This window comes from Myotis daubentonii, chromosome 1, assembly GCF_963259705.1.
Source record: "Myotis daubentonii chromosome 1, mMyoDau2.1, whole genome shotgun sequence".
Taxonomy (NCBI): domain Eukaryota; kingdom Metazoa; phylum Chordata; class Mammalia; order Chiroptera; family Vespertilionidae; genus Myotis; species Myotis daubentonii.
The window spans coordinates 174,279,560-174,293,445 of NC_081840.1; the positions used below are offsets into that span (position 1 = coordinate 174,279,560).

General features: G+C 43.3%; 2 protein-coding genes and 1 pseudogene across 2 annotated transcripts; all 3 read left to right on the forward strand.

The window, feature by feature from the left end:
- The first annotated feature begins 1,987 nt into the window (after positions 1-1,987).
- On the forward strand, positions 1,988-2,822 carry LOC132216425 (cytochrome c-like; annotated as a pseudogene).
- A 7,698-nt stretch (positions 2,823-10,520) lies between these two features.
- PYURF (PIGY upstream open reading frame) lies at positions 10,521-12,383 on the forward strand. The gene is made up of 2 exons (XM_059665615.1): positions 10,521-10,816; positions 12,239-12,383. Exons 1-2 carry the CDS (start codon positions 10,608-10,610, stop codon positions 12,381-12,383), a joined length of 354 nt encoding a protein of 117 aa, XP_059521598.1. The 5' UTR covers positions 10,521-10,607.
- A 92-nt stretch (positions 12,384-12,475) lies between these two features.
- On the forward strand, positions 12,476-13,270 carry PIGY (phosphatidylinositol glycan anchor biosynthesis class Y). The gene has a single exon (XM_059665624.1). It carries the CDS (start codon positions 12,476-12,478, stop codon positions 12,689-12,691), a length of 216 nt encoding a protein of 71 aa, XP_059521607.1. The 3' UTR covers positions 12,692-13,270.
- The last annotated feature ends 616 nt before the right edge of the window (positions 13,271-13,886 follow it).

Sequence of the window (13,886 nt, forward strand, 5' to 3'; positions counted from 1 at the left end):
GACGGTGTAATGGTGGATACCTGCCATTATACATTTTTCCCTAATGTGAACTTTGTTCTTTGGGTGATTATGATGTGTTTACGTAGGTTCATCAGTTGTAACTAATGTAGGTACGACTCCGGCTGTGGAAGTTGTTAGAGGGAGAGGCTGCGCCTGTAAAGGATATATGGGAAATTTTTGTACCTTCTTCTCATTCTTGCTGTGAATCTAAAACTGCTCTTAAAAATTAAATCCTTTAAAAATGATACTTAAGCATAAATAATTTTTCTTTTTGTGAAATTTTTGACAAAGCTGCCAGTGAGGAAGATAAAAAAGAAACTTTTAAAACGGATTTGAAGGAGAATAAAGTTAATGACAAGGAAGTTAGGACTATATTAAGCACAGTTTTATTCATTTATTTTTAGCATATTTTTATTGATTTCAGAGAGGAAGGGAGGGACAGAAACATCAATGATGAGAGAGAATCATTGATCGGCTGACTCCTGCACGCCTCCTACTGGGGATCGAGCTGGAAACCCCACAGGTGCCCGACCAGGGACTGAACTGTGACTTCCCGGTTCCTAGGTTGACACTCAACCATTGAGCCACACCCACTTGACTAAGCACAGTTTGAATTACTGAGGCCTAGATTAGAACAATGGGTATTAAGATCAAAGTGGGTGAATGGCAGAGGGCTTACGAAGAAACAAATTGTAAGAACTGGTGACCAGCTGGATTTGAAAGAGGGTAGACTTGATGTTCCTTCTCAAATGGTCACTTTCTAAGCTAGGATGCATTATCTGGAGGAAAGCCTTGGAAAATGAGTACCACCAAATTATTTGCTGAAGCCCCAGGTAACATCAGTTTTAACGTCCTTTTATCCCTTTGATTTAACTTATAAAATCAGAACTTTGCATGGTGTAGTAATTCAAGTAAGTTATTTCCACCCATCCCCAATGCTCTACTGTAAATCCTTGCAGATAAGGAATTTCCTATTTTTTTCTAAATATGACAATTCGGTGTCAAGAGGATGATTGTTTTCATGAGTGGTTCCCAGTACTCACGCTTCTGAATCTTTTTGATAGTTCAGATCAGAGGTTGGCAATTTTTTTCTATAAGGGCCAGTTAATAAGTATTTTAGGTTTCATGGTTTATTCCGTCTCTGTAGCAACCATGACTTTGCAAAGTGAAAGCAGCCATAGACGACATGTAAACAAATGACCATGGCAGTGTTCTGATAATACTTTACAAAAACAGATGGTCAGCCCTGGTTGGTGTGACTCAGTGGTTAGAACATAGGCCTGCACACTGAGCTCGATTCCCAACCAAGGGCACATTCCAGGTTTGATACCCAACCCAGTAGGGGTGCCTGTGTGAAGCAATTAATCAATGTCTCTCTCTCACATTCATGTTTCTCTCTCTCTCTTTTTCTCTCACTGTCACCCCCCTCCCTTCCACTCTCTCTAAAAACCAAACCAAACCAAACCAACAAACAAAAACAGGTGGTCAGTTCAATTTGGCCTGAAACCCAGTTTTTTTTTTTTGTTTTTTTTTAAATATATTTTATTGAGTTTTTACAGAGAGGAAAGGAGAAAGATAGAGAGTTAGAAACATCGATGAGAGAGAAACATCGACCAGCTGCCTCCTGCACATTCCCCACTGGGAATGTGCCCGCAACCAAGGTACATGCCCTTGACCGGAATCGAACCCGGGACCCTTCAGTCCGCAGGCCGACGCTCTATCCACTGAGCCAAACCGGCTTCGGCACTGAAACCCAGTTTTTGACTCCTGGTCTAGATTTTTCCTTTCAGATTAAACTCATCTCCCTCATAAAAAATTTAAATAACTAACATGTATTGAGTACAAAGTGTCAGGAACTATTCAAAGTGATTTACATATGTTATATTTAATTCTCACATCAAGATTCTGGGGCAGAGAGCGGGACGTCCGGCTTCAAGTGGGCATCTCCGTGTCGCCCGCGACTAACGAGAGATTTAAAAATGGGTGATGTTGGAAGGGCAAGGAGATTTTTGTTCAGAAGTGTGCCCAGTGCCATACTGTGGAAAAGGGAGGCAAGCACAAGACTGGGCCAAATCTCCATGGTCTCTTTGGGCGAAAGACAGGTCAGGCCCCTGGATTTTCTTACACGGATGCCAACAAGAACCAAGGTATCACCTGGGGGGAGGCTACACTGTGGAGTATTTGGAGAATCCCAAGAAGTACATCCCTGGAACAAAAATGATCTTCGCTGGCATTAAGAAGAGTGCAGAGAGGGCAGACTTGATAGCTTATCTCAAAAAAGCTACTAATGAGTAATAGTTGGCCACTGCCTTATTTATTACAAATGTCTCATGACTTTTTTTATGTGTACCATATTTAAATTGATCTCATACACTAGAATTCAGATCATGAATGGCTAATAGAGCATTTCTTTTGGGCAGTCCTGATTTAAATGAGATTGGCTTGTGGTTAAATGAATATGGTCAGCTTTATGAGCTTTGATAATAATTTTGGTTCAGCAAGCACTGTCCTCCCTTCTAACAATATGGTGGGACTTGATTCCTAGTGTTCAACTTTTCACAGAGGTGGCGAGTGCCATCTCAAAACCTGTAGGAGATTGGCTTACATTTAGATTTATATGACTGGTTGTGTTAATATGTTTAAATTCTGAGGAAACCCCTTCACTGTCTCTTAGACCTGCAAGACTAGCTTGTGTTTCAGATTGTGTTCATTAGCCTGTTAAAAGGAAGGGCTGCAGATAAGCTGGCAGTGATCATTTTATCTCTTTGGTCCCAACTATGCCAATTTAATAAAATTCCCTGTATCTAAAAAAAAAAAAAAAAGATTCTGGGGCAGTTTATCAAGTTTATCACACAGGGTTTCATGTAGGAAAATAAATTATTCTAGTTATTTCTAGTATATAAGGAGTTTACTCTAGGGAAGTATGTGCTCATAAATTCACTGGAAGAGCACAAATATAGGTTTGTTCTGGAGTCATGCTCTCACAGCTGTGATCCAGAAGGCAGGAAGCCGCTATGGCTCCCACGGCTGTCACTGCCACGGCTGCCTCAAACTTAGGAAAATGTGTCTGGAGGGCGACATGGTGGATCCATGCAAACCTGTGTCGGTCAGAACCTGCTTGTCAGCTCGCCCTGCTGCAAGAAGCTCTCCTTTGTCTCCCTTCCAAATCACAAGTACATGTTTATTGCATATTGCACACCCACAATGCTAGCTGCAAGAGCCTGGAAAATGTTACTCTTTAGCTTCTCTAAATAGGAGGGTGAAATGGAGGTTGAGAGAGTCAAAGCAGCTGGCCTGTTTAAGCCGAGTTGGAAAGAACTTCCTGCCATTTTTTCCTTGATTTCCTTTCATCTAAATAGACAAGTTAATAATATGGGAAGTGGCATATCTGGATATCCCCTCTTTGATATACTTACAGTTTTAATTATCTCTTATTTTTGAAGTATTTCAAAATATATAAGAATAGAAATTTTAAAGAACAAAATAGTTGTGATGAGTCTCTTTAAGAAGTACCATTTCTCTTTTCATATGTTCATGTCCTAATTATGTTGAAATTTTAAGCTAAAGATCAAACCTGGCCATTTTTTAAAATCAGTTTGGAAATCATAGAGTTATATATGGAAGTCACTTAAAATGTCTATTAACATGCATAACCCATGGACACAGATAATAGGGTGGTGAAGGCCTCAGACGGGGGTTGAGGGTGGGCTAGAAGGGGTCAATGCGAGAAAAATGGGACATATGTAATACTTTCAACAATAAATATTTTAAAAACTAAATAAATGCCCTGGCTTGTTTGGCTCAGTGGATAGAGCGTTGGCCTGCAGACTGAAGGGTCCCAGGTTCGATTCTGGTCAGGGGCACATGCCTGGGTTGCGGGCTTGATCCCCAGTGCGGGGTGTGCAGGAGGCAGCCAATCAGTGATTCTCTCTCATCATTGATGTTTCTATCTCTCCCTCTCCCTTCCTCTCTGAAGTCAATAAAAATATAATTAAAAAAAATAAAAATTAAATAAATAAAATGTATATTAACATCCAGCCTTCCAATATCCACTCAATTCCATATTACTCACTCTTCTCAGATCTGCAATATAGTATGGATGGTTCATCATACTCATCTCTGCAACAAGCTTCATGTCCTACTTGTAAAATCAAAATTTTGTTTTCATGGCTTAAAAAGGTTTTAAAAGGGGATAAAATGGGTGTCTCCTGAGATCTGAGTAAATCAATAATTTGATAGAGCTACATGACCTATACTTTACTGACACTTCCCCAACCCTTCCATCAAGCACAGGTATTGCTCCCTCCTGATGTTCAATATTAATTCACCAATGTTGAATGAATACACAAAAGAATGCATCATATGTAGCCAGGATTTTTAGCTAACTGTATCCTAAAAATCAGGATATTTTTTATGCCTTTATATCCCTCTTTTTTACCTCCTAGCACAATACTGAGAATAAAGGAAGTGCTCAATGTAAATGTTCATTGAATTGAATCAATAGTTTTAAATAAAATATACCAATATCAATTATTAACCTCAAATATTAACTGGTAATATTTATATTTTAAAACTATTTCATTAGCCGAAACCGGTTTGGCTCAGTGGATAGAGCGTCGGCTTGCGGACTGAAAGGTCCCAGGTTCGATTCCGGTCAAGGGCATGTACCTGGGTTGCGGGCACGTCCCCAGTGGGAGATGTGCAGGAGGCAGCTGATCGATGTTTCTCTCTCATCGATGTTTCTAACTCTCTATCTCTCTCCCTTCCTCTCTGTAAAAAATCAATAAAATATATATTTAAAAAAAAACTATTTCATTAAATAAAAATTTAAAAGAATCAGTAACATTCCAATCACTTAAAGACAACCAACATTTTGGTTTCTATTCGCAGGTTCTTGGCTTAAAAATTAATTGTACTCATTGTGCACAAAATTTTGTGTCCTGCTTCTTTTCACTTATTATATTTAACTAGGGGCCCAGTGCATGAATTTGTGCACCTTGAAAGGAACTGTGGGCCACGAGGCTGTGGTGGGCACAGGGGTGGGTCTCGGTCCATCCTCCTGTGGGCCCCTGCCCAGCCCCTCCCGCTGCAGTTCTCAGTCCCCTGTCTGCTGGCAGCCCTGCTCCCACCTTCGCTGCTCCCACATGTTGATGGCACCAGCCCCCTGCTTGGCACCGCTGATGGCGTGGAGCAATTGGGGCTGGTGCCAGCAGCAGGTGCGAGTGGGGCCAGTGCTGTCAGTGGGTGCGAGTGGCAGCTGCTGCACCGATTGCCCCTCAGGAGCAGGGGGAGGTGGAGAAGCCCTCAGGGGTGATTGGGGCTGGCAGCCACCACTCACACCCGCTGACAGAGCTGAGCAATCTGGACCGGTGCTGGGCGCCGGCAGCGGGTGCAAGCAGGGCTGGCATCGGCAGCAAGTATGAGCGCCCAGCCAGGATCAAAGAATTTTCAGTACCACCAGAAGCTCACCCTGATGACAGCCACTGGTGCCCTGCCTTGGTCTGGCGCTCCCGCTCACCTGCTCCACCATCCCGCCTCGGCCAATGTCCATCATGTTCCGTGCTCTGCTGCCTGCTGCCATTGCCCACCATATTCTGCACGCGCCCTTTGGTGGTCAGTGCACGTCATAGTGACCAGTTGTTTGGTTGTTTGGTTGTTCTGCCATTCGGTCAATTTGCATGTTAGGGTTTTATATATCTAGATCATCATTTTCTGTGTTATGGTGACTTTTTATTTTTAATGCTCTATAATGGTACAGAGGAGCTCTAGCCTCTAGGACAGGGTGATGGGTAATTTTATGTGTCAATTTGACTGGGCCAAGCAGTGCCCATATTAAACATTATTTCTGAAAGGGACACATATGTAATACCCTTTGTAATACTGTAAGCAATAAAAAAAATAAAAATAAAAAAAATAAAAATAAATAAACATTATTTCTGGGTATGCTGGTGAGAGTGTTTCCAAATGAGACTGGCATTTGAATCAGTGGGTTCAGTAAAGTAGATTGCTCTCTCCAGTGTGGGGGCATAATCCAATCCATTGATAGCCTGAATAGAACACAAAGACAGAGGTAGAAGGAATTCAAACCTTTTGCTTCCTACCTGGCTGATTGAGCAGGGGCATGTGTATTCTTTGGCCCCTGGACTGGGATTTACACCATCTGTTCCACTGGTCCTCCAACTTTCAGACAGTCTATCACAGGACTTCTCAGCCTCCATAATCATGTGACCCAACTCCTCAAATTGGGAAATGGAAACTTATTTGATGTTTAAAATTTGCATTAGTTACTATTGAGGATGAATATTTTATGTGTTTGTTTATTTATGTGTTTATTTATGTGTTTATGTGTTCATAATTTTTTTCCACACTTTTTGTCCATTTATCTATTGGACCCTGGATTTTAATGAACTCATTATAATTGCAACATATCAATAAAATATATTTTTTTGTGATTCTCCCCCTATAATAGATTTCACAAAATTAAGGAAAGCACTGGCAAAATAAAAGCAAATCTTTGTAATCACAGAAAGAAAAGTATAAGCAGAAATAATATTAGTTTAAATATTGAAGGATGCCATCTAGTGGAAAATTGGTTTTAACTTCTCTTTCTGGAACAGAGCTTCCCAAATTTGGTATTTATGGGACCTTTTAAAATTTATATTCTAGTCTCTCCTCTGCCTGGAGATTTTGAACTCACCTAATGTATATGATTGCCCAAGAGCATATTTCAATATTATCTATATTAGAAACTATAAAAATTTGGTATCAGTTAAAATTAAGGTGCCCAGTGGTACATCATCCTTTCCCTTTTGTGGATGAAGAAGGGGCCACCTACTAAACCTGACAAGTCCATGGGAGGCCAGTAGGAAGAGCCTTGCAAACTCAGAGACGAAAGCAACCACACAGAATGAGCTGAACATAAAAATTCCTAACTGTAAGTGGGTCACGGTGGGTAGTCACATCCCAGGCCTGTAGCTTCCTTCACCAAGGTCAATCTTTACCTTAAGGAAGCCTGCACTTTTGCATCTAAGATACCATACCTTCAGAATGTCAGAATAATCCCCTTTTTTTGAGCCCTCCGGCTTCAACTTTTCACCATAGCACTGAACCCCTCCTTACTGCTATGTTATTGCCCACATTCCACCTCTATGTGCTGTGAATGCTAATTATTAACTACCCTGTACCCACCAATGTAAAAGAAGTATGTGTCTCTCCATTTTACCTTTAATACAATCTCAGAGATTTCCCTGCTATGCTTTCTCCCACCTCCCTAATCTACCACCAGTGAATTTCCTCCTTTGATTCTAATGATGAAATAAGCTGCAAAACAGCCATTCTCCAGAGTGTTTCCTCAACCAGTAGAGATTTTAGTTCCCAGCAATTGTTGTCAATTTGGCTCAAATAAACTCTCCAAAGACTTTTTCTTAGGCTCTACTTCTTTTGACAATTTTTTTTTTTAAAGATAAATCTGTTCTTTTTTAAAAATATTTTTTTTCTTTCAAATGTTTATTTATTTTGGAGGGGAGAGACTGGAGGGGTGGAAGTGAGGCATTTAATGTTACCCCCACGAACTGTCTATAAGACATAAGGTAATATTTTCTACTTGATAAACACTAGAATGACTTACTGGGTGAATCAATGATTCTTCTTCTTTTTTTTTTTTTTTTAGCCATGATTTACACAACATTTATTTAGGTGATTCATGTAACTTAAGAAATAATTACACAAATGCTACATTAACAGAAGGTATGAAGTATAGTGTGACAAACAGCAAACTCTCAATGATTCTTCTTAAGTTCTTAAAAAGTTGTTCTTGCTTCAGCAAATCAATTTATAATAAGGACTTCCGGAGTAAACTGTTGTGAGAAATTCGGTTCTGACTTGGCAGTAGAGTTCATATTTAGGGATATGTGAAGCTCAACAGGCAAAGGAGATCTGATGGTGTGGTTAGGATATTGACAGTCGAGTTTAGATTTATTGTTGTGGTTTTGAGTAGAGAGGACAGAACTTGAGAAGACTGGATGGCAATGCATTAAAATATGTTTTTATTGATTTTTAGAGAGAGAGGAAGGGAGAGGGATAGAGAGAAACAACTGATGAGAGAGAAACATCATCGATCGGCTGCCTCCTGCACGTACCCCTACGGGGGATTGAGCCGGCAACTCGGGCATGTGCCCTGACTGGCGACCTCTTGGTGCCTGGGTGGATGCTCAGCCACTGAGTCACACCAGCCGGGATGGTCAACATTTTCTAATTAGAATTTTCACCAACTTTACCACAAAAAAGTAGTTTTGCTGCTGATAACATACTTTTTAATTGCGGTCTGTGCCAACCCTGTGCCAACTGCTTTACTTGATTTGATTTGAGCCTCTCAACAACTCTAATAAGGTAGGTACTATTGTTATAGCAGAGGCATACCTGGGAGCTACTTCAGGTTCAGTTCCAGACCACCGTAATAAAATAAATATCATAATAAGGTGAGTCGTAATATTTTTGCTGGTGGAGAGTCTTGCCTTCAGTCTGTAAAAAGCACAACACCTGTGAATTCCACTAAAGTGAAACACAATACAAAGAGGAATGCCTGTATTTTACAGAGGGTAACACTGAGGTAGAGAAGTTCAGTAGCTTCCGCAAGGTCACACAGCTAGTAAGGTACCTCAGCCCGGAGGCCATCGTGTTATCCCATGTGTGCATAGGGCTCTAAGATGGGAAAGAGAACAGTCACCCCAACAGTCGAAAAGGACTAATGATTTTACAGTTCTATACTGTCATCTCCATTCAGCTTAGTATGCTACATGCGGAAACGAGCTGTATTCCTCAATTACTGGGGGCTGTTTAGGAACATTGTGCAACTTAATATTAACATTGTTTGGATTAATACATCACACACTCAGATGTTCCTAAAATATTGGTCATAGGTTTTTGGTGCTATGAATTTGTTTTTTAATAATTTGCTCTTACTCTCCACTCCCCCCCTAATGCTAACACAAGTTAAACTGGTCTGCTTCCGACCTTCTGTGTGGAGGCAAACTGGAACTAATTTATTTATAACTGGTTAGGAAACCCAGTTGGGCGGGATCTGTCCGCCGGGCCAGGCTGATGAAGCTGGCCTTACATGGGTGCCTGCCCCTAGCCACAGGGGCCGAGACCCTCGGCCTGCCCAGCCTGCTCTGAGCCCTCTAAGTGGTGGTGGAAGTCAAGCTCTGCTTCCCCAGCCCTCGCGGAAACATCCTCCCTATAGTTCACTCCCTCCCCAGGGCCCCAGGTATCAACTAACCACAAGCTAAAAAATTAATTCGGGCCCTAGTAGGAAATAATGTGAAGGTAACACAGGCACTTTTTAACAGTCCTACATCCCTGGCAGCTGCTCTATGCTGAAACCTTTCCAGCAAAGAGCATCAAGTCATGGAGTGGATTTTAAAAAAGAGAGTGAACAAACAGTATACAAATTTCTCAATTTATTTTTTACATTGCTGAGTGGAAGAGAAGCTTGAAAATATAATCTTATATTTGTATCTGTATATCCCTCACTCCCATCCCTACCTCCCAGGAGCTCAAAGTGTGAAATGGGAGAGCCCAAGGATGCAGAAAAGGTTCAAATCAATATTCAGCAAAACAAAAGGGGGAAAACTGGTGACTAACAAAGAATCTCCTCGTATACCGAAGAATAGGGGAAATAAAAACAACGGAAGCGTTACTTGGGCATTCATTTGTCCCAAGCTCTTTTCTAAATGCCCTTTGAATGCACTGCCATATAGTAATCCCCACAAGGGATTATTAAGGAACAATTATGAATCTTACTATGCAAATAAGAAAAGTGAATAGTGAAGTCATTTGCTGGAGTCCAACAGCTAGTAGACTCTGGACCTAGAGCCACGCTGTCAGGCCCCAGAGCCCAAACTCTTCACCTGCTACAGGCAGGAGACGGAACCCGTGCCACCCGCTCGGAGAGTCAGAGACGAACCCGGGGCGAAAGAAACCCCCAACAGGTCACCCCTTAGTGAACATCTGCGATGACACAGGTGTCTAGGCTCTTGCTGTCTCACAGCTCATTTGGAGAAGAAAATTAATTGTGCTTATTACGCAGCTGCATTCAAAATGAATCCCGCAGGGTACGAGCCTATGGACGTCCTGGACTGGAAAGAGGACTCAGCCACTCTTTTCAGGTTCTTACTTGTTTTTTTTAAGTGAGAAGAAAAAGAAAAACGCCAAACCAGGTTACAGAAACTGTGGTAAAGATTCACATACAACAAATGAATGCTTTCAACATACCCAGTGCGAGAGGAGGGTTTGAAACCGCATTTTGTGGGTAACCACGTAGGTGTCGGCCTAACACTGAGTGACTCCGAGGTCCGGCCCGGGCGCCCCGCGATACAAGCTCCGAACCGCCGCCAGGGGACTCTGGCTGCCGGAGCGGTGCCCCGGGGTTGGCAGCCGGGTCAGCAACGCCCTCGGAACCAAAGCGCTCGCCCCGCCCCGCCCGTCGGACTACGTTCCCAGCGCACCCAGGGGCGGGGCCTGGGCGTCGGGGCCGGACGCGCGCGGGGTCAGCGTGAGCGGCGGCGCCTGGCGGCGGGCGGCGAGGGGCGGTCGCGGGCGGCCGGACCATGCTCTGTGCGGGCAGGCTCGGCGCAGTGCTGCGGGGGACGCGCGCGCCGCCGTCGTCGTCGTCGTCCACGGTCGCCCGTCGGTGCCTGCGCGTGTCGGCGTCGCGGCCGGCGGCCGACAAGAGCGAGAGGCCCGGAGAGCCGCCCCACGCCTTCGACCCGGCGCTGCTGGAGTTCCTGGTGTGCCCGCTCTCCAAGAAGCCGCTCCGGTGAGGCTCGCCCGCGGCGCGCTTCCTCTCGCGGCCTCCCGCGGCGGGCAGAGGGCAGGCGGGCCGCGCGGCCGCCTACGGGAGCCTTTAGGTCCGGCCGGGCACTCCCCGCTGCCATGTTGGGGGGGCCCCGCCAGCTCCCACGCTCCTCCCCCTGCGGCGGCGGGAAGGGCGGGAGGCGGCCGTGGGGGAGCCGAGAGCCGAGCCCCAGGCCCCCCAGGTGTCACCGCCGACCGCACCGACGCGTTTATAGGTTCGCGAGGACCTTTTTACTTTTTATTTATTTACTTATGTATTTATCTATTTAAAATGTTATGGATTTTTTTTTTTTTTACATAGAGTTAGAAACATCGATGAGATAGAAACATCGATCAGCTGCCTCCCGCACACCCCCTCCTGGGGATGTGCCCGCAACCAAGGTCCATGCCCTTGGCCGGAATCGAACCCGGGACCCTTGAGTCCGCAGGCCGATGCACATCGGGAAATCGGAAGGTGTGGGGCGGGACCGGAGTGGTTCTAACGCCCAGGACGAGGCCCAGGCCCTGCGGCTTCTAAGCCAAGACGATGCGGAATCCTGTGCCCAGAGGACGCCTGGCGCTGAAGCGAGCCGGCGCCGTGGCTGCCCTTTGGCTTTCAGTTCGGCTCCCCAGCCTCTAACCCGGAGGCCTGGGGCCAGCAGCTCTGCAGCCCGGGCTCCGCACACGGGGCTGCAGATCGAATCTGCTAACCGCCACCGTGTTGTGCGCGGTAGCACGTTCGGGTGGTAGAGTGATAGGAATTCTAATTCTCTTCTTTTTGCATTTTCCTTTCTAGGTTTTTTCCCCCATAATGAACATAGCAGAGTTTCTTAAACATTGCAATTACCACTTGATCTACCTTTTTGCCAACTGTGGGACTAGCTCACTGCGGATTGGCTGTTTTCCAGTTTTCTCAATTTCTGCCCTTTTATCTTTCTCAGACTTTTATTTTGTGTGTTTGATTTTTCAGTGGTTTCCTTTGAATGGGCCAGTCAGTTTGCTCTCATGTGTTCTAAAAACGAGGAAGTTGAATTTTCCTCTAGTGTCCTTTCAGTAGTAGATTAACTGGGATGGTTTTGGGGGTGACCAGAGTGATGAAGGAATAGTTGAATGGAAAGGGGAGAGCTTTTCTGACTGGTATTTTTTTTTTTAAAAAAATTAAGGCATACCTTGAAAATAAAGTGAAAAAGGAAATATGAGAAACTGACTAAAGTGGGAACAATTAGAGATTAATTTTCTAAAATGATTTGGTTGGCTATTACTGCTTTTAGAATTAAAAAGTTTAATTCTGCTTTTCTGGGATTAGCTCTGTGTCAAGAATTGGATAAATGGTATTATTTATTGAACTGCAAGCTCTTCCCAGTATTTTGTTTTTCACAATTCATTTTTTCTTTTCCCCCCTCAGATATGAAGCATCGACAAATGAATTGATTAATGACGAGTTGGGAATAGCCTATCCAATTATTGATGGGATCCCTAATATGATACCACAGGCAGCTAGGATGATGGCACATCAAAATAAGAAGCAAGAAGATACGGAGCAGCACTAGATCATAATTAAAAACGACACATACAGCCAGATTTTCTTACCACCATCGACCTTTTAAAAGTCAGGGTGGCAGGTAGTAAGTGGGAGAGGAGAATGTTTCTGTCTCTTCCTACATTGACTGTCCTCATTCCATTGATCTCCTTAGCAGGGCTGTTCTACTCGGCCTCCGTGGAAGAAGACTTCCCACAGGGCTGCACCAGCACAGCCAGCCTGTGCTTTTACAGCCTGCTCTTGCCCATCACCATACCAGTGTATGTGTTCTTCCACCTGTGGACTTGGATGGGTATTAAGCTCTTCAGGCATAATTAATGCACCCAGAGCCAAGATGGGATATACATTAATGATAAGTCTTGAGTGTCTAGCTCAACTGCATGAAAATACTGGAAACCCACTTAATTTTCAGGGAAGATGCTGGGCCGTGCTTCTGTCAGAGGCTGAGGACCGTGGGAGGCGTACACTGCAGAAGCTTCTTTCATTATACTTTGGTTCTGCCCTTGTTTTTTGAAGGTTCTAATTTATGACTACTGTGTCAGAAGAAACATTTCAACACAGTGTCTTATTGGAAATTAACAATACAATCCCAACCATCACCTAATGGCTTTTATTTCTTATCCCTTTCATCTAAAAATTAATAATTTGAAATTTTATGTTTGTTTGAGATTCAAAGTCTTTGATAAAGTCACATGTTCTACAGATAACTGAAATAACTCCAGAGGAGCTATGTTGGAGTAGTTATAGAGAAATGCATTTGAACTAGTGTGATATAAAACTGTAATAAAATTGAAACTTCATGGACTTACAAAATTTTGAGTCAGTAAAATTACCTTCATTTCTTTGGCATCAAATACTTAACGTTAGTAAATAATAAAATGACACTTTTCCGTAAAACATTTACACTGTTTTGTTTTTGGTCATAAGAGTTTGGTTCTAAGGGAGGGAACATCTAAAAATATTTTACATTTTAAAGTGTAGGCTATTTTTAGCCCTAACCGGTTTGGCTCAGTAGATCGAGTGTCGGCCTGAGGACTCAAGGGTCCCAGGTTCGATTCCAGTCAAGAGCATGTATCTTGGTTGCAGGCACATCCCCAGTGGGGAGTGTGCAGGAGGCAGCTGATCGATGTTTCTCTCGCATCGATGTTTTTAACTCTATCCCTCTCCCTCTCTGTAAAAAAATCAATAAAATATATTAAAAAAAAATAAAGTGTAGGCTATTTTTAGAGAAGCAGTTAATGCCCAAATAGAATAGTTTCCCAGGAAAGTATTTTTAGGGGTAGAAGTGGGGGTGGTGTTAGAAGCCTTGCAAATACCTGATTGTGACCTATTGAGCTGAGAACTATCTTTTGAGCCACAGTTCCTGACTTAGGAGACAAATTTAGCATGAGTAAGGGCATGAGCATTTGACATAATAGTTCCTGATTTTCCAGAACTTTCAACAAGATTGATAGAGGTTAAAATTTTACTAGTTTCCATAAAGAAACCTAAGAATTAAATATACTAATCTTAA